The sequence below is a fragment of the Amphiprion ocellaris genome, chromosome 2 (assembly GCF_022539595.1).
Source record: "Amphiprion ocellaris isolate individual 3 ecotype Okinawa chromosome 2, ASM2253959v1, whole genome shotgun sequence".
In the NCBI taxonomy this organism is placed as follows: Eukaryota; Metazoa; Chordata; class Actinopteri; family Pomacentridae; genus Amphiprion; species Amphiprion ocellaris.
The window spans coordinates 17658364-17679675 of NC_072767.1; the positions used below are offsets into that span (position 1 = coordinate 17658364).

At 37.9% G+C, this 21312-nt stretch overlaps 1 protein-coding gene across 1 annotated transcript; it reads left to right on the forward strand.

The window, feature by feature from the left end:
* Positions 1-3205: 3205 nt before the first annotated feature.
* Positions 3206-21093, forward strand: LOC111588462 (calcium-binding mitochondrial carrier protein SCaMC-1). Its single transcript, XM_023298866.3, has 10 exons — positions 3206-3713; positions 7208-7334; positions 7485-7572; positions 11347-11458; positions 16184-16342; positions 16551-16703; positions 16945-17052; positions 18418-18585; positions 18773-18923; positions 19928-21093. The coding sequence occupies exons 1-10, from the start codon at positions 3534-3536 to the stop codon at positions 20107-20109; spliced, it is 1428 nt and encodes a 475-aa protein (XP_023154634.2). The 5' UTR covers positions 3206-3533; the 3' UTR covers positions 20110-21093.
* Positions 21094-21312: the final 219 nt, after the last annotated feature.

The following is a 21312-nucleotide window of genomic DNA, read 5'->3' on the forward strand; positions in this document are numbered from 1 at the left end:
GACAACGACCCAAAACATGCGTCACTCCTGGTAAAGAATTACCTCCAGAAGACCAAAGTGAACATTATTGACTGGCCTGCATAAAGCCCTGACCTGAATCCCATTAAAATCTGTGGGGTCATCTGAAGACCAGGGTCCATGCCAGAAGACCATCTAGTCTGGAGGAACTTGAGAGATTTGCCAAAGAAGAATGCAGTGGGTTTCCTCAGGAGATGTCAGAGACTCGTTATAAACTACAACAAACGACTGCAAGCTGTTATCCAGCAAAAAGGAAACACAACTTGACTATTACCATCAAGGAGGATGATCATTCTGACCCTGATAGTTTTTGTTTTTTGTTAAATGATTGTGTTTCTCTATGTAAAGCAAAATAATGTAAGCATCCAAAATAAAACTAGGATGTTTCGGAAAATTCCTTGATCTGTTTAACAGTGCTTGGGGATTTAAAAAAAAAAAAAATCACAGAGGGGCTAATAATTTTGTCTTCAATTATATGTTACTATATTTTCAAATCTGGCCTAAAAAATGTTAAATGACAGGTGTTTTATTGGCAACACGGGTGAACAGGGTATATCTTTTAATTAATCAGTATCACTTCCCCATTGATTATCTACATTAAGACAGTTCATTTTTGTGGTACAGGAAATTTGAAATAATATATGCAAAGCAGGTGTTTTTTTTTTAGTTATTGTTTTAAAAATCTAAATAGCTGCTAATCTGCATACATTTATCATTTATTTAAGATTTCCTAGACATTATAGTTCCTTTTTCTTTTCTTTTTTTTTTTTTTTACAAAATCATGCACAAAAGATTGTCAGCTGGTAGAAAATAAAATAGTTTACCAGAATTTCATCTATAAAAATCCCTCTGTAAAAACCATGGTAGTATAGATATGAATAAATCTGTAAAGTCGTATATATGAGTATATGATTTCATTTTATTTTTAATTATGTGTTTCTATAAGAGTGTGACAAATGAGGTGGATAACTATTAAAGTCACAGTCAATTTGTGCAAATTTCCTTTTTGGGAGGCCAGTGTTTGTTTGCTGAGAAAGACCTCTTGATGTGACTTAAATTGCTGAGGCATCAAATTTAAGCTAAAAAGGTCAAATAATTATGTTACTATCACTCACATCAACTATAAATACACTATACTATTTCAGTTTTTGTTTAAATCAAACTGAAATAAACAGTACATTAAAAGAATGCGAAAGCGTAACTGTTGTACTTGTGAAACTAAAACAATATGTTAATTTGACAAACAGTACAGTGTTTCTGGAGAGATTTGAAATATTTGCTTACAAAGTCAGTCTTCTTACCCTTTTAAGACAATTCATTACGTTTTGACTGTATGCTCTTATTTTGAAGTGAGTTTTGATTAAACGGATGTACGGTGGTAACAGGTTTTCGCTTGTTGAAGCTTGAGGGAATCCCGCCTCCTCTGATCTCCTCCTGGCGGCCAGTCAGAGCAACAGCAGCACTGATTGGACCGATTACAACAACAAAGTGAAACCAGAGACTGGATGTCAAAGAGTGAAACCAGCTGCTGTTATGTAACATCTGCGCCACCTGGTGGTGCGATGTCGGTACTACACTACACTGTCTATTCACTGCACGGCCTCATATGCTTTTATTTTATTCACATACTTTGTTCCCTCAATCTATTTATAGCTTTACTGAACATTAGCCAGTGTTAGGTTATTGTGAGGGAAACAATGGGACACAATAAAGCTGGCGGGGTTTGAGGGTGTTTCTCTGTTAAATTTTTAGCATGAAACACCTTCCTACCTACCTTTCCTGCATTCTGGTGAATTTTTATGCACCAATTTGTCCCTTTTCTGCATCATTTAAGGTTGAAACATCTTTATTTATACATGGGGGGGGGACTAAACTCAGACACTAAGTGACAATTTAAAATATAATGGATATAATGCAGTGAAGCTCTCAGACATCCTGTATCATTTTCAAATATGAAATTAATGCAGAGCGCAGGGTCAGCCGCAGTACAGTGCACCTGGAGCAGGAAGGGTTAAGGGCCTTGCTCAAGGGCCCAGCAGTGGCCACATCAGGGTTTGATCCTCTGACCTTCTGATTTAACCATTGCGCCCCTTACATTTACTTACAGAGTTACTCTTCTATCCTCCATCGTATCTTTTGTTTGTGGCAGTAAAACTTCTAAATGTGTATGTGGGAGCTTTTCAAATCAAACTAATTTATCTTAATTCATTTATAAACCCCTGGACTTTTTAATAGCTCATACACTACTTTTCAAAAGTTTGGGATCACTTAGAAATGTCCTTATTTTTGAAAGAAATGTGTGTTTTTTCAGTGAAGATAGCATTAAATGAATCAGAAATCCAGTCTAGACATTGTTAATGTGGTAAATGACTATTCTAGCTGAAAACGGATGATTTTTAATGGAATATCTCCATAGGGATACAGAGGAACATTTCCAGCAACCATCACTCCTGTGTTCTAATGCTACATTGTGTTAGCTAATGGTGTTGAAAGGCTAAATGATGACTAGAAAACCCTTGTACAATTATGTTAGCACATGAATAAAAGTGTGAGTTTTCATGGAAAACATGAAATTGCCTCGGTGACCCCACACTTTTGAACGTTAGGGTATGTGTTTGGGCAAAGTTTTCTGCTCATGTTTCAAATTTTATGCACATTCGGAACATGTTAGTCATAGCTGTGTTTAGTATAGTGAAGAAAAAAACTGGGGGATGTGTTATTGTGTCTATGAGTCATGTCTGGGGGGACTGTTCCCCTGTAACCCATGGAGATATCTCCATCTGTCCCTCCTCCTTCTATCTACTTCTGTCTGCAGCTTTCAAAATAATGGACCCACAATCACAAACTTCTGAGGTTTATTTTTTCTTGGAGCAGCTGGTGGATTCCTGAGGCTATGACTCACTCATACATTGACTTTGTACTACGGATCCTACAACAGAATAACACTGCCTTTATCACTATATTTAGCATTTACGCGTGCGGGCGCTCCTGCGTGGGTGAAACCACAACAAACCAGAAAGTTAGAAAATCATTTAGGACCGATCAATGCGTGATAAAGAGACTGTCGGAAGAAAAAAAATGAAAAAGAGGGTCAAAAATGAAGCAGCTACCAGCGCTGTACAGGCTCATGAGGAAATACATGGAGACAGCAGAGGGTTGGTGAAGGGTGTGTCCCTGGACTGTCTGTGCGCGCAGTAAAAGAGGAGGTCTTCTGAGGCAAACTGAGCTCGTCTCTCCACCCTCCAAGCCCAGCCAGACTACCTCATCCACGGTTCACTGTCTCTAAAACCTGACCTCCTCTCTGGACTTTACTCTCCACCGACTCAAGAGGACTTTTCCCGCCGCTTCTCCTCCAAGCTGCACTGCGGAAATCTCTCTGGAATCACACGAGACTGTGCCAACGGCTCCAAAACCAGAAGTGGCCACCGCAGGAATCTGTTTGTGAGTCTCCACGGCGTTCTAATAGCTCACCGTGTGTGTGTGTGGAGCTGTACAGGCCTCTAGGTGTGTTAACAATGTACCAAGCGGTGAGGAAGCTGTTTTTTACGGACTGTCGATGCGCAGAGGATGCGTCGAAAACGTACGAGGAGCTGTTCGCCAAACTGGACTCGAACAAGGATGGAAAAGTGGATGTGTCCGAGCTGAAGGCAGGCCTGGCTGCTCTGGGCATCAAGACCAGGAAAGGAGCAGTTGAGGTAGAGCAACAGTCGACACTACACACAGTTTATGTGGAGAGAAAACACTGAAAAATACTGAGCAGGCTGAAGTGGTGAAGTATTAACCCACACAGAACTGTGAATGAGAGGCCTCAGGGGAGTAAACAAGTACACTTACTCAAGAATTATCCTTAGAAGAGTTTGTGCTTTACTGCAAAACTGCAACCAACAGTTAATTCTCTCACTGATCTTTCCATTAACTCCTTCTCTATAAATTCCTCATTTATTAAATCAACTAAAATAATCACCATAACAATAATAGTGATAATAATAATAATGATAATAATGACTTTATTTATATGGCACCCTTATGCACAGCATTCACAAAGTGCTTTGACAGTCAAAACATGCCACACAGATAATCAAGCAAGATATAGGAGAAAAGTCAGAGCAGTCAGTTAAAATAAATAGTAAAAAATAATACATTTTAAAAAATAATTCACTAAATTAGCACTCATATCAAACAAAGGAAGTAGGCTGTTAAAAAAATTAAAGCATAAGATTGAGGATTAAAGGTAGTAATTAAAAATCCCCCCAAAATCTAGAGAATTAAAGAATTAGAGAGAGACGACACCACACCAAAGAAGCAGGCAGCAAAAAGTAAAATAAAGCAAGAGAGAATATCTAAAATAAACAGAACATATTACAAAATAGAACAGTAAAAACAATTAAAGCTTAAAGTAAAACTCACATAAAAGCAGATCTACAAAAGTGGGTTTTCAGAAGTGATTTAAAAGAAGTTACTGATTCTGCAAGCCTTATCTCCTCAGGCAGGTCAATGCACATTATGATTTAAAAAAAAAAAAAAAAAAAAAAAAATATATATATATATATATATATATATATATATATATATATAAAGGCTCCAACTAACAATTTTTTTCACTGTTGAATAACTCATTAGTTGTTTGGTCTATGAAGTGTCAGAAAATTGTGTGAAATATCCATTAGTCTTTCCCAAAACCCATAAATGACATCTTCAAATGTCTTTTTTTGCCCACAACTCAAATATATTCAGTTTACTGTCTTAGAGGAAGAAAAAAAGGCAGAAAATAATCACGTGAGATGCTAGAATCAGACAATTTAGGCTTTTTCCTTTAAATAATTACATAAACTGATTAATGAATGATCAAGATAGTTGGCAGTGACTTTAGTAGTCAATTACATAAACTAAACTATACAGCAGTATTAAACAGAAAAAAAATCTGTAATAGTTGTCACATTTGAAAAGTAAATGTGTGATATGTTTGCTGGATAAATGCCTTAAATAAGTTGCAACATCATGAATGGATTGTTCAGCGCTGCTTTACTATACAACACTTATGTGATAGAGATATTTCCAAACACTGAAGATCCTGATTCTCGATTCAACCAGAACTAAAAATAAAAGAAACAAAGCTCCTGACTGTTTTTTTCCCCTTTTTGTTGTGGATCTTTCAATAATATCACATGACCTTCATCAGCACATGCAGTCCACTCAGTTGTTGTGGAATGCTACATTTTTTTATTTTTCAAAGCACTTTAAAAAAAAAAAAAAATATTCCAAATTCACTTTCTCCTGCTTTGGGAGAGCAGAGATGAAACAGTAGTTGTTGCTCCTCCTTCTTCTCTATCAATGATGCGCCCTGGAGCAAAACACTAAACTCAAAACTGCTCCAGCGTGTCTGATCACTTTCCAGCGCAGCAGAATATGCTTCTTCTTGTCTCGACTTTCTTTCAGCTGTTCTTGTCCTGACATTACATTTAAACTCAGACTGGAGTTCAGAATCCAGAATCTCTTTCTGTTGATGATGAGCTCCAGAAAATGATCTGTGAAGCTCAATATGAAGAGGAGGGAGTTTATCTTTTGTCACTTGGTTTTACAGCATTTTTCCTTAAAAAGCAAAAGACAAAATAAATAAAATGAGTAAATGAAGATCCGTCCGTCCGTCCGTCCGTCCGTCCATCCATCCATTATCTATACACTGCTTAATCCTCATTAGGGTCTTGGAGGTTGGAGTCTTTCCCAGCTGACTTATGGTGAAGGCAGGGGACACCTGGACAGGTCACTAGTCTATCACAGGGCTACACAGAGAGACAAACAATCACACTTACGGACAATTTAGAATCACCAATTAACCTCAGCATGTTTTTGGACTGTGGGAGGAAGCCATAGACTATATATAAAGATCTTTATATACAGTCTATGGAGGAAGCTGGAGAACCTGGAGAAAACCCACACATGCACAGGGAGAACATGTAAACTCCATGCAGAAAGATCCCAGGCCAACGGTGCTGTAAATGAAGATGCATAAAGAAAGTTAAAATGTTATTTTGCACCTGAGCCCATGAATGACTGCATTTTTAGCAAATCTTCATTTTTGAACCAATCGCAAGAGTTTCACAACCTTAGTTTGACTCACATTCCCTCAGAATCGTCTCACCCATTTTCTCCTAAAATTCACATTGAGCTCACGTTTATCTTTGCAATCTGGAATATCTGGAAATCTGCTTTCTCTGTGAAAATGTCAAACCAGCCTGCTGGGAGCAGTAAGAGGCAGGCCGGGTGAACAAAAGGTGCTGCAGAATAAAGCAAAGTTCAAACGGCATTTATTGCGGGCTGTGACTCTAAGAGGAAGGTCCCACCTTGGCTAATCAAATAATAATGCATTCTTCACACTCATCAATGAGTCTGATAACTCTGAGTCAAGAAACCAGGTAATCACTAATGTAAAACAGGAGCGTCCCCTATCAATGCTGGTGATCATGATATGATAAATAGGTCATAAATGTACACGCTGGTTGCCCCATTTGGTCATTAGGGTCCTCATTTAGCACAATAATTAATTATTATTACATTATATAGTTTTACACAAAGACTTATTCATTAAAACTGGCTTTAAATCTCATTTTTCTTCTCATTAATTTATTTCCATGTTAATTGTGTCAATCCTCAGTGCGTAGACGACAGCTTTGACTTTTAAAACTGTTCAGTAGTAAAACAGATTATCTCTTAAGTCTGAATCAAAACATTTGTTGTTAGATTTCTGGAGTCTTATGTACCAACAGCTTAGTGAAACAACTGAATGAAATTCTAGCTCGCTTTCAGTCAACCCTTCTGCAAACATGGATAATCTACATTCACACAACCCTTTGCAAATGACTAAAAAGGGGAAAATACTCAATAAAGGCAAAGCAGAAAACTGAAGAGCAAAGGCAGCAGCAAGAAACTATGTAAAGGAAACATAATGGCAGATAATTAGGCCAAACAAAGGGCTGAGCACCGGATGTGAGTGAGAAATATTTCTCTGTGTTATTCTGCCACCAGCTGGCAGAATCAAGCAGCTGCTGTTTGAGGAGATGAAAGAGTCACTTCATGTCAGAGCAGAACTTAAAGCTCTTCCTGCTCCTGATGAGGAGGTCAGACAACCAGCTGCACACAGGTTCAATATCATGAACAAGTTGTTTCTAATGTTCTCTGTGGTTTTCTTTAGAAAATCATTTCCTCTGGAGACCAGAACAAAGATGAAGTGCTCGACTTCGATGAGTTCACCAAGTATCTGAAGGAGCACGAGAAGAAGTTAAAACTGACCTTCAAGAGCTTGGACAAAAACAATGATGGTAGGATATCATTATATTGTCTAGCAAACATCATGAATGTTGATTTAACCAAAGATAATAAAAATCAATGTTGGGCATCTCACAGTCTAACATGTTAATCTACCCGAGTCTGTGTGTGAGAAATGTCTGCTTTGTTTTTATTTTCAACAGGTCGAATAGACTTCATGGAGATAAAGCAGTCACTGGCTGATCTGGGACTGGACATCACCAAGGAGGCTGCAGAGAAGATCCTTCAAAGGTTTTTCAGATTATTTTATAGCTGCTACTCTTTACCTAGACATGTTGATCGAGGCACATTAAAATGTTCTGCTACCATCATTCATGGAGCTAAAAGTGAGAGAAAGCAGCTTGATGCATCAGAGGTTGAAGGTGGGGACCAGTGTGAGGAGCTGATAACCAGCTCAGTGTGCAGTTTGTCAGTGAACAGGGCTGAAGGCACATGATAAACATAACTGAGTATACTAATATACAGTGGTGGAAAATGTTTTTCGGACGCCCCACGCATTTGTGAAATATTGCATTAAGAATCACTCTTAGGTCTGCAAGTGCAATTTATTTTAGTACAGTCACAACCATAATACTAAATAAATCCTGAAAAAGCCATTGAAAACTTAAAACTGGTTTGGTTCCATAAAGTTTTGGGTCATTTTGGTACCAGTGATCCACTAATGAAGGTCATGCTTTTTATTAAAAGACACATTTTTTGTTGCTGTGCTTCATGTCTACATAAAGCCAGCACATTTGAAAGTTCTTCAGAGACAAAAATGACTAAAACAAGGAACCTAATGCAGGACACTGGCCTGAAGATACAGATTCTCAGCCAGGAAGGGTACAGCTGCTGCCAGATAGCCAGGAAGTGCAGATGCAGTCCTTTAGCAGTTGGATACACTCTGCAGAAATACAGACGAACCAACAGCTCGGACGACAAACCAAGATCTGGGCGTCCAAGGATTTCTTAAGCAAGAAATGACCGCATCCTGATCCACATGTGCCCGAAAACCACTGAATGACATCACAGGAGCTTCAGCAGCAGTGGTCAAACCAAACTGGTGTCCAGTGTTCCACATGCACTGTATGTGGCTGACTTTTAGATCATGGCTTCAGGTCCTACAAGGCTGTCAAGAAACCCCTGATCAATGAGAGACAGAGGTTAACCTGCCGTTGTTGGACCCAAGCACACAAGCAATGGACAGCCAGGAACTGGAAGAAGATTTTATGGTCAGATGAGTCCAGCTTCCAGCTTTATCTTCCTCCTGCTAATGTGAGGCTATGCAGAAGGCCAGGAGAAGCATTATCTCCAGCATGTACAGTACCTACTGTCAAGCAAGAATTTAGAAACATTAAAAGCAGTAATTCAAGAAGAATGAGACCAGATCAACAGTGTGAAAGGCTGGTGGGGAACATGCCAGCCAGGATTACAGCTCTACTGCTGATAATGGCAGGAGTACTAAATAATTTGATGATGTGATGGTTCATTTATTTTTTGACAGTTTTGAACACATTCTCTGTTATTTGTTGACTTTGATACCGACAATGTTGAGAACTGACAGATTGAAACTGTCGAGAATTTAGTTTTGTTCGTTTTTCCTGTAAACAGTAAACAAAAAAAACATAATTTGTATTTGTTTGCATCTGTCTAATGCAGCCTCACCTTTTGAAATTACTATTATTATTTTTGTGTAAAATTTTAAGGGTGTCCGAAAACATTTTTCCACCACTGTAGTCACACAGAATAAGAGCCTATGTAGGGAAAAAGTCCTCACTCATATTACACTGACATAAACCCAGAGCTCTTCACTAACCACGTTGTGCCAATCAAAAAGCGTTTTCTGCTACATTCATGTCATCTTGATACTCTAACAGTACTCACTCGGTATCAGTTGCAGCTTTAAAAGTGACAAATTAATTTCCCTGCTTTCTGTGCTGCAGTGACGTGTCTGATGTCTTTGTGGATAAACAGATACTAGTGGTGAAGAAAGTAAGTAGTGTAGTTATGTGAAATTACATCCTGTTTTGACTGAACATGTGTAATTTGCACAAGACATCTATTTGGAAATGTAAAGGTTGATGCACTGGCCCATGTTTCAGAGAGAAATAATAACATTTTATTTACAAAAAAAATAAAAAATTTGAAAAAGTTCCTGTATGTGAGCTGTGCTTGATGTAACAATTCAACAGCCCCTTGATGTAAAAATTAGCTTCTGTTCCTCACTGGGCATATCTTTTTAAATAATAATAAAAGTGTTAGGCTTCCGTATTAGTAATTTCAGGGAGTGAAAAAAATCAGATATTGATATATGAGCTGATGTTTCCTTACAAATAAATATACCTATAGCAATGTATTTCACAAACTAGTTAGCAACTTAAAATTGTCACCACTTGACTCCGTACCACTGTCTGCTTATTTGTGTGAACTACAGTTCTACAATTTCATTTAGCAGATGCTTTTATCCAAAGCGATGTACATCTGAGAGTAGATACAACACAAGCAAGGATCTGGTTAGTAGACAACAACCTGGATAATAAGTTCAAGCATGATAATAGGATCCTATCGGCAATGCAGGAGGTAATAGGATTTTTTTTTTTTTTTAAATTTTTTTCATACTCTGCTACATGTGCTACATTTTATTTGTTTTTGCCTTTTGCAAACTGCTACATGTCCTGCAGACAGTTAACAATGGAGTCAGAGCAGCTCTGCTGGACGAACTGTGATAACACAATTTCCAAATAACTCCAAGCATTATGTCCAGTAAAATAAAGAACAAAGAAACAAAAGTCAGACAGCATATAAGCTAATGCAGACATATGTTTGACAGTCTAATATTGACCAACAATGTTTATTGCTGCTCCAGTAATTATTATTTGTGGTTCTAGTAGTCAGTTTGGGTTTACGTGGGGAACTGTACAGTATGCACTGTATTTGCATTAACCAAATTTAAAGCTGCACATGTCCAAGAGCACAAATGACACTGTGAAAGAGAAGTAAAGCAGGATGTGTATGACTGTGAATCAGAAAGAAAAGGTTTGTTTGAAAACGCAGAGTAATTGAGGAGTGTGACAGTCACCCGGCTGGGCTCACAGGAAGGAAATAAAAGTAGAGCTGAACATTGAGGGCACATGAGGACTCAAGAGGCTCAGAAATGTCAGTTCTGCTGTTTTTGTGTGTTAGTTTATTTTCAAATGTAACTTTAAGTAGAACTCCCTAGTGTTATGATTGATGGTGGTGTTAATAAGTCCAGACTTTATGACTTCTAAGTTTGTGTTTTCATTTTGCTATAACGCTTCTGTTGGCATTAGGCCGACCATTCTTTCTGTGTCTGACTGTGCAGTAGAGAGGAAAGTCATTTGAGCAGGTGAAGAGGATCTGGGAGAGAGAGTCTGCATTGTTCCACTCGTCCATGTGCTTCAATTTAGGGCTTGATGATATGATCTGAAGCTTACAAGATAAATTAAAGATAAACAGTGACATCTATCCTGATGTATTGAAAATGACTTCATACTTTTTACCGTTCTTTGTCCCTATGAATCCCAGTATGATGGGAAATATTTCAGAATAATATTTTGTGATTTGTTGGTTTAAATCTATAACTAGATATCACTGGCTGTTGCAGCTATTCTCAATTTTAATTTTGATTCGGGCAGTGCTTTAAATTTAATTTACAAAATTCCTCGTGGTATTCGAGGGGTTCATGGTAAGTCACACTGACCTTAAATGCTCAATTTCAAGTCCATTGCATGTCTTCCTACATCTCATTCTTCCTTTAGTCCTGTTTATCTAATAAAAAATGCAGAAATAGCCAAAAATATTTAGAAGGAATTGTGAAACAAGTAAATTTGGGTCAATAAAACTTCTATAATTTACATTAGTAGATGAATGCAATTTTTTTAAAAAGTCCATTTACAACAAATTATACCTTACTTCTAGCCCATGTGAACCAAATAGTGAGCCCAGTTACTTGAGCATTAATTGTACTTTAAGTTCAGATAATGAATATTTCTAACTATCCTACAGCATTGATGTGGATGGCACCATGACTGTGGACTGGAATGAATGGAGGGAACACTTCCTGTTTAACCCAGCCACCAACCTGCAGGAGATTATCCGCTACTGGAAGCACACCACAGTAAGGAGAACCATTATTAACTCTCATTCTCATTCATTAACTCTATTGTACAAGTGTTCATATGTTACTCTGTGTGTGAGGGAGCAGAAACCATGACAATGGATTTATAGTGATACACTCCAAAATATTTGGCACCCATGCCAAAATTTTGAGCCAAAAACGACAATAACAAACTTTCCACTTTGTACATAGTAAATTATTTTAGTTTTAATGTAAGTTTCAGTCTCACAGTCAGCTGTCACTTAAATTGCCAACAACTTTAATTATACATACCTTTAACCCTTAATACATTTGACACGGATTGGTGATACACAAATTCACACTATGTGTAGTTGTCGTGATCCAGGAAATTAGCTTGAGAGACTGAAACCTATTTTAGTACCTGACTGTAAAATGTTAATTTCTGCTGTAAAGTTGGACATCTATCTTGGGTGTCTGTGAGGGTTGACGCACTTTTGGAGTCAGCCTCAAGTGGACATTTGAGGAACTACAGCTTTTGGCACATCACTGTTCATCCCCAGAGGTTTCTGCTTGGTTAATGAGGTTTCCACGTATAGATGGTGCCAGTGAAGAGGTATTTTTTTAGAGACAGAACGCATAACCAAAGTGTACCCAAAAAGTCATTTTGAAATCACAATAAACCCTACAATTTCACAGGAAATGAAAATAAAATGTGCCAAAGACATTCCTACATAAAAATACATCACTAATTTAAAACCTTAATCATAATTAAAATAGTAGACATGGAGGTAAAACTGTTAACTGTCTAGTCTGTGCCGTCAGTGCCCTTTGACTGTCCCAGACCTCAAATTAGGATCCATAGAACTAAAGGTCATGAAAGACAATTGCGAACTGACGCTGGATTTGGAGCAGAGCTTTGGCAACAGATCAGCATCTCTACGTCAATAGATTAGATTCATTCAGTGCTAGAAGTGAGGTCAGAAAAGGAGGGAGGAGGAGCAGACTGAAGAGTGTGATTTCTGACTGATCTACTTTGTACTGTAAAGATGTAGAAGGTAACATTGGAAAAGAAGCCTGTTGTGACTTATTCATGGGGATTTTTTTTTTTTTTACAGAAATGGCTGAAATAACAAGCAAAAGCTGTTCTTCAAAACAGGCTGCACTCTTTCTCGGCCTGGTCTATAAATTCAGTCTTAACTGTTGATACAGTTCAATATCAAATTTCTACATTATTGCTTGCTATTAAAGTATCAAGCAGTATTCAAACCCTCAGGTGCAGCTTGCTGACCATATAGAAGTATAGAGTCAGTTACAGTCAATGGTTAATCTCTGACGTCTGCTGCCTCTGTTCACTGGCACAGCCTCGCAGGTTAAATTAAGTTGTGGTTTCTAAGCTCGGCAGAGATAAGCTAATTTCAGTGTGACCTGCGGTCGGATTAGCTCATCAGTGGGATTGGAAGAGGATGAGGTGAGAGGAAGTGAGTCTGGAACAGGACAAGTGCAAGGTGAGACTGAAGGTGTTGTTTGGAACGTCGATGGCAGTGAGAACCTCCCATCACTTCCAGTATTCAAGTCGATGGTTTCTGGTCACTTTGGATTCAGCGTTTGGCTCTGCAGGCCCGCAGCTTCTATCTAGACATTTTATTAGAATCGTGTGAAGGATCCTGATCTGTGTGTGAACTGGAGTTTAGGAGGTAACTTGTTTGATACTGGGACTACGCTTGACTGGATCAGCAGCTTTATCAGAGGTCTGAGATGGCCATGGCTCTGCTGCAGCCTCAGCAGCAGCAGCAACACAAAAACTGGTTTTTCATCGACTTTGAGGACGATGGAGGGATCTATGAGGTGGAGGTGGATATGGTAGGTTCTTGTGTTCAGACATGGAGTTTAGGTTTTGATCTGGTCATAAATGAAAACTTTGTTATATCTTATCATAGAAACTGTATATAAATACTGGTGAATGTATTGACATTTGATCCACCAGAGAACACATTGACCAGTTTCCACTTGAGGTTTTCTGGTAGATGTCTTGCCCACAGTTATTCAAATATTCAAAGTAAGATATATCATGGAAAAAAAAAATATAAATAAATAAATAAATAATATATAAATATATATATATATATATATATATATATATATATATATATATATATATATATATATATATATATATATATATATATATATTATATATATATATATATATATATTAGCCTATATATTTTACATTTTTCTAAAAAAATATTGAAAAACTCTACAAGACCACTCCTGAAGCCAGATGACATTGGCAATGTTTATGCAAAGTGATGTTTTCTAATGGAAAAGCTAAAGATTGTAATGTCCACTATCTGTTAAGACGGGGTCTGAAAGATCCAGGTTGTTTCTTGCAAAGTAGATTCTCTATTACCATGAATGTTTCAGGGATGATACAATATTCAGTTCCCCACTAAGTGCAATTCTGTATAATCCTTGAAACACCTACAAAAATCACTTTAGAATTAAAGCACTTCATCTTTGACAAAGTTTAACTTAAAAAGAACATTTCATAATTCATGAAGGTGGCATTTCTGTGGTCTTTATGCAGGATATAACATGCAAAAAAAAGAGGAAGGCAAATAAGATTTTAGGCTGTGCAGATATTTATATTGTCCTGTATAGAGACACAATACAAGAAACCACTGAATCCTCGATACCTAGTTCAATATTAACATATAAAAATTAGGGCTGGGACTTTAACGTGTTAATTTCGATGAATCAATTACAGAGAAAAATAACGAGTTAAAAAAAAATAACATTTAATTGCACCTTTCTCAGTTCCCTAATTTCTGGCACACTGGTAACGCCGATGAATTCTCCAACCTGTAGGTGGCAGTAATGAACCAAAAGTTTGTTTTCCAGCCATGAAGAAGATCCACAGGACGCACTGAGTGATGTCAGCAGCAAGGAAGTTTGTTGAATAGTGATGGAGGACGAGACCGCATTGCTTGGCTTTTTGGGCGTAAAGTTTTCTTTTAAAAATCTTCCTGATGGCAGCTTGGATAAAAGCTGCTTGTGTGCAAATTGTTCGACAAAGAGTTTTCTTATCAACGCAGCACTTCAAGCCCACGGTATCACCTCCGTGCAAAACATGTTGCTGTTAGCATCAGAGCTAACGTCGGTAACAGTAGCTAATGTACCAGCAGACGGTGTAGCCATCCCATAATAGTCCACCTTTCAAGATACTGAAAGTGCTTCTGTTTACAAAAAGTCTTAAAATGTTGGCTATATTCGCACTTTGAGTTTGCAGTAATCTGTGAATGTAGCAGAGAGATGAAAGATGCACAGATAAATAGAAATTAAACAGAATCATTTTTGTTGTTTAAGTTCACGTATATGTTTATTCGTCGATTCAGTCATCAACCAAATTTATCTGAATTGAAAAACTTTGTGTCAAATATTGCTATTTCATAAAAGTATGATTAATCACGACTAATTACAAAGCCTGTTATTAATTAGATTGTTTTAAATCACATGCCACCTCTAATAAAAATCAATCAAATGAAAAAAAATCTGAATAAACTCCTACTCAGTAAAACGTGCTGCACACAGCAGCTAATACACATAAACACATGCACATCTTCATACCCAGCTCAAGTTACAAGTTAATGCTATGTTAGCCTAAGCAAGCTAACATGAGCCTCTGTGACAGTTTGTATGGAGCATCGCTACAACACATGCAGCTGTCATTGTTCACAATAACGGTAACATCTCAGGATATTCTGAGAACAGTTTTAATAATGAGTTGAGAAGCAGAACACTAGATCAGCTTGAATTCTGTGTACAGATCAGGAAGACTGTCTGAGATGCTTAGACAAGCTTCCAAATGCTCTGTGACGTAGTTTGAAATCAGATTTTTGGCTGGCTAAAACTTTTCGTCATCCTGACTTAATACTAAATGTGTTAATTCATGTCTCAGTGTGTTTTCATGTTTTCCTCAAGTTATAGCAGACTGGAGTTGTCAAGACAATATCGTTTTATAAATGAATCTTCAATCTCACCACGTCTTGATATCAAATAAGGATTTGTCTACACATTTTTTAGACTGAATTGTTGAAATGAAATTGCTGCAGATAATACAAACATAAACACGCAAACTATTGATTCAGACCTCCAGGGTTTCATACACAACATGGTTAAGGAATCAATCCTGTTCTCTTTCTGTGTCATTCTTCTTCAGAATTGGTTTCCAGTTTGAACTTGAACGGCTGAATCACTCCAGCAGTACTATTTGCTGTTGTGTAGAGTAGTTTTACAGTGTGTTGTCGTTACATCTAAAAGCTATTTTGAAGTAGGAAGGGACTATTTTTATGGGGGAAAAAAACTTTTAAATGTGTACCTTTAGTAAATGGGGATGAGTTTTTAGGGGTGAATGAATGACCTTAGAGGGACAATTGTACACCAGTGCTATGGAATGATGTAATCAATGTTACAGCACGGATCTGCAGTTACACAAGATTTTGAATAAGGACATTGCGTGTGTCCTATCCTGGCAGGCATTAAGTTCAAGGTGAAGCTGTTAACGATGTGGGATCTTCAAGCTGTGCTAATTAAAAGTTAATCTCAAACACAGTCCATTGGATTAATTACATTTTAAAGGGTACAAAGCTCTAATGAAAGAAACAAGCTACTCATATTTTGACTGTAAGTTGCCGCATGAAATTCTACAGAGTCCTGAGAGGTTCACGTGCAATGATCTCTTTGACTGGTTTGATCTGTATCTAGGTTCTGGACATTGGCGATAGCCTTACCATCCCAGATGAGTTCACAGAGGAAGAGAAGACGACTGGTATGTGGTGGAAGCAGCTGTCGGCAGGAGCCATGGCAGGAGCCGTGTCCCGTACAGGAACTGCTCCTCTGGACAGAATGAAGGTCTTCATGCAGGTGGGTCAACATTTATTATATTATTTTATTAAGTTTCTCTTCTGAAGTAAGCTTTTCAATCATACCAGGGATCAGATCCATAGATTAGTAGTGGTATATGTATTATAATACGCAGCAGAGTCAGTTAGCTGAACTGGCACAGCATTGGTTTAAAATGAAATTGTTCTCATGTTTTAGTTAATTGTATTTTCTGATTTTTCATTTACAGGTCCATGCTTCTAAGAGCAATAAAATCAGCCTGGTTGGTGGTTTTAAGCAAATGTTAAAAGAAGGAGGAGTGTCGTCTTTGTGGAGAGGAAATGGCATTAACGTCCTGAAGATTGCCCCTGAAACAGCCATTAAATTTATGGCTTATGAGCAGGTAAAAACTTTTCACCCCTCTTAACATATTATACATACAAGTTTGGTATTTTGAAACATTAATACATTGTGCCATCCTCAGTATGTCCCCGTTGGATTCTCAAAGAGAGGTCAAATTCATAGTGTCAAGATGGAGTTCATCCAGAGTTGAAAAACTACTGACACTAACAAATCAGTGAATTGCAGTCACTGTTAGATAATCCTGAATCAGTATTTCTGCTCCTGTGTCTCTTTTTCATCAGTATAAGAAGCTGCTGTCCAGTGAACCAGGGAAGGTCAAGACCCATGAGAGGTTCATGGCAGGATCGCTGGCTGGAGCCACGGCACAAACCGCCATCTACCCCATGGAGGTGAGTGGAGGTGTAGCTGTAACAGTGTAGATAAATGAGTGAAGGTTTGTTGTGGTAGTAATACTTCTAAAGGACACACAGACAACCTCCCACATGTAGAGACACTATGTGTATATGGCATTGCTTGTGGCATTTCTGATTCTACAAGTAGCATTTTTAACCCTTTGATGCGTAGACCACATGAGGAGATACCCATTTTCCATTGGATTTGGGTCACTTTTGACCCAGGTTATGCATCAAAGGGTTAAAGGCTTTTTATTTCCATAAATGTCATGTTGATATTTATTCTTTGGTTTACTTGAATTCTTTTAGGGCTTTAGTCAACCAATTGTCTAAAGCCCAATTGACTGAAATTGCACCTTTTGGATTGATTGTTTGAATCTCAGCACCAGAACTATTGAGGAATATAATGCAGACAACCTACTACAGTTTTTAGATGATGATCTACCAGGTTGGATGTTGAAATTTTGTTATGCAAACTACTGGTTGCTACGTTTATCTTGCACCGTCTGCACCTCTGTGTGAAAAAAATCCAGCCACACCCAAAAGCTGGTTGTTATGCTGTCAGTTAGTTTGGAGCCAACTGAGTAAATGTTGAGAAACATTAACACAGATGCAGCAGTGTCCATTAGGCAGGGCGAGATCAAGGTAGTAGAACACTGTGGTGTTCACAGGTAGTCTGTTCCTCCTTCTGCTAAAAATAATTGATTAATCCTGTAAGGATGTCGATGTAATGCTTTTCTCTTTTTGAATGTAACACTGGCGAGTTTCCATCAAATTATAATTTGTTCAGATGAGAGCATTTTATGCCTTTGGCATGGTAGATCGGTGGTTCAAATTCCAGTCAGGGCGCAGCTGTCCAATAATGACCCTTGGGCAAGGTCTGTAGTGCTTAGTGCCCTGCCTACCTACCTACCTTGTGTTGTATTTACTCTCAGATATATGTCGCTTTGGATAAAAGCATCTAATAAATGAAATCGTAAATTGTATATTTTAACCAACAAGGAGACCACAGCTATGAAAGCAGTTGTGCCATTTCATTGTCAGTGTAGTAATCAATAGAAAGTGGTGGGAACTGGTTAAGTTTTGATGTGATGTCAATGAATATGAATACTACAAGCACGAAATTGGCACTTTTAAGAAGCTGTACATACAGGAGTCATACAGAATCAGCATAAATGTGAACTCATTTGGTGGAGAGACTGTGATAAAGAGAAAACATTGATCAGTAATTGGTGAATAGAATCAGATTGCTGCTCTGACTGCAGTCGTCAGTGTTAACTATCGACTGCCATCTGCTAAAATGTGTTACTAGAATAGCTGGCTGGTATAGAACAGCCTGACTGATAATGTTTGCATGTTCAGGTGATGAAAACCCGTCTGACCCTGAGGAAAACTGGACAATACTCAGGAATGTTTGACTGTGCCAAGAAAATCCTGAAGAAGGAGGGAGTGAAGGCATTTTACAAGGGCTACATTCCCAATATTCTGGGCATCATCCCATATGCGGGGATAGATCTTGCTGTGTATGAGGTACGTAGTGATGAATCCTTGACACCTGGAATAATTTAGACAGACTTTGATGCAGATAAAGCACTACACTTTTTTTCAGGACACATTATCTTCATCAGTATAAATTTCACTTGTACATAGATTTTGTCAAATATGATGCAACCAGCACTCTTCTAATAAACACACACTCGTATCTGATCCTCCCCAGAGCTTGAAGAACCTCTGGTTGTCCCACTATGCCAAAGACACAGCCAACCCTGGTGTTCTGGTGCTGCTGGGCTGTGGGACAATCTCCAGCACCTGTGGGCAGCTGGCCAGCTATCCTCTGGCTCTGATCCGCACCCGGATGCAGGCACAAGGTAAACTCCTTTTTAAAAAAAAAAAAAAAAAAAGGCGTTGATTTTGAAGTTACAGCGTTTTGTTTGTCCAAAGATTACACAGTACTCAACAACCAAAGTAAAGATACACTATACACACTGAAACACACAAATGCAAATTATATTGAGTTATACAAAAGCCTGTCAATATAATACTTAAATGTGTTGCTGTCAAAAATGTTTTTTTTTTTAATAGAATCTCTTAAATGTTTATCTAATGGCTTAGAAGCAAATATGATACAGCATGAACAATTAAGAAAAAAAACACACTGGTGAAACTAGTATTAATACTCTGTAAGTACACAGATCTCAGTCTGAAAAGTAAACCTATAAATGTAGGGGAATAAAAAGTACATTTGACAAATATTTTTTAGATTTAACGGAAGATGGAAATAGTCAAGTAAAGCATCAGTAGGATTAAGTAACGGAATGTAGAAAGGCATACAATATAGTGTAGCTAAGGTAAATACGATATTAACATAAGATTAAGTCAGATGCTGAAATATATGTTTTCTTCTGATAGTTCTCCTGATTCACAAGCAGACTATGTTTCCTCCTTGAACATAAAATAGGTTTAAAAGCAGGCTCATGAACTTCAATACAAATGTTTTGGTTGTGACAGATGAACACTTGATTGTAATTTAAAGTCCACGAGCTGACATCTGGTACAGAGCAATCTGAATGGCTCACATTGTTCTTGTGTTGGCTTGAACACATTTGATTTGAAATAAAACAAAAAATAAAATAAAAACTGACATTCAGGTTAGCTCTGAGGGGATTAACATTGTTACTGGGAAACACAGGGGGGAATGTAGCCTTAATTGGGGGGATTATGTGAAAAAAAAAAAAATCAAGGACCTTTTTGCATATGAAAGAGCACAGATATTGGTATGTCATAAGGAGCCAAAAACATAAGTTGTGTTACTATCCCATTACATTTAAACCTGACAAAAACACAAAAGTCTGACCAACCTTTTTTTTCTCAGCTTCTGTCGAGGGCTCAGAGCAGCTGCCAATGAATCTGATGGTGAAGAAGATCCTGGAAAAGGAGGGCTTCTTTGGACTTTACCGTGGCATCCTGCCCAATTTCATGAAGGTCATACCAGCTGTCAGCATCAGCTACGTGGTGTACGAGTACATGCGGTCGGGTCTGGGTATTCAGAAGTAGGCAGCAGAGTCATCTGTCCATGAGAGTCTAAGAAGATGTGCAACCATCTTTCTTTTTTTCTTTTTTTTAAATTTCAAAACACTTCCCTTCTTTCGACTGGCATATGAGGATATTGTTTACCTGCAGGTCACCAAAGTCTGGACTCAAACTGCTGCAGATGGAGCCGCTGCATAAGTTTGAAAGTCTTTGCAAGAATTGGCTAAACTACTGAGCCACTATAAGTGAGAGAAATTCTGCTGCACAAACGCAATGAATGATGACGTCTCTTTCCAAATGTATATTTTTGTCCAGGCTCTGTTTACGATGCGCCCACAGCTTTAAGTGCACTGCCAGTCTCAGGCACTCTTTGGGTCAACTGAGTTTTAAAACCCAAAACACTTAGAGAGGTTAGTTTTTGTTTGGCTTGTTTTGTTAGTTTGAGCAGAAATGCCATTGTTTTTATCAGGATCCTGTAATGCGTCACGTGTTCCTTTAATATTTGCACCTTATTGTACCAATTTTGATCCCGATACGACGTCCAACATATCACCTGCTACATATTTGCTCCTTTATTTGCTGTCTCCATCAGTATCAGAAATAATCAGACCAAAAAGTGAAAAGTTTCACAGCTTTACACAATCTCCCAGATGTTGTGAAAGATGTCTGTAAGAGGGGAGTTGTTTCACAAAGAAATCTGAGGAAACTTTTGAAGTGCAATACTGTATTCACACATCGGTCATTCGCATTCTGTTACGTTTGACACAAGTATGTTCTTTTGGGAATGGATTTCACCTAAATGCTCCACAGTTCTTCTTTATATAGGACTTTATATTTTTGCACCTCTTCACTGAGGTTGGTGAACAGAAGAGAAATGTGCCTTATGTGGTTTTTTCCCCAGATATCTGTGAACTTCTGCGCCCTCCCTTTTCTCTTGCCTTTCTTTCCAATATTTGGTTCATAGATGCTGGTGTTTACATTAATAAAAACATTTGAATACAAACGTGAGAGTATGTAAGTGTATTTATGGTGACTGAAATTTTGAAATGAATATTTTGGATGTCTGTTAAGTGGAATGGGAGAGACAGCTCGCATGTATTTTAAACTGAGCACACACTTTCACTGCAGCCTTGTGTGTTATTTGGTGGTGTGCAGTTGAGCCCTGAAGCTTTAAGTACAGATTAGTCTAGTTTACATCTTATGTAATAACTTTTCCTCCTGTGATGT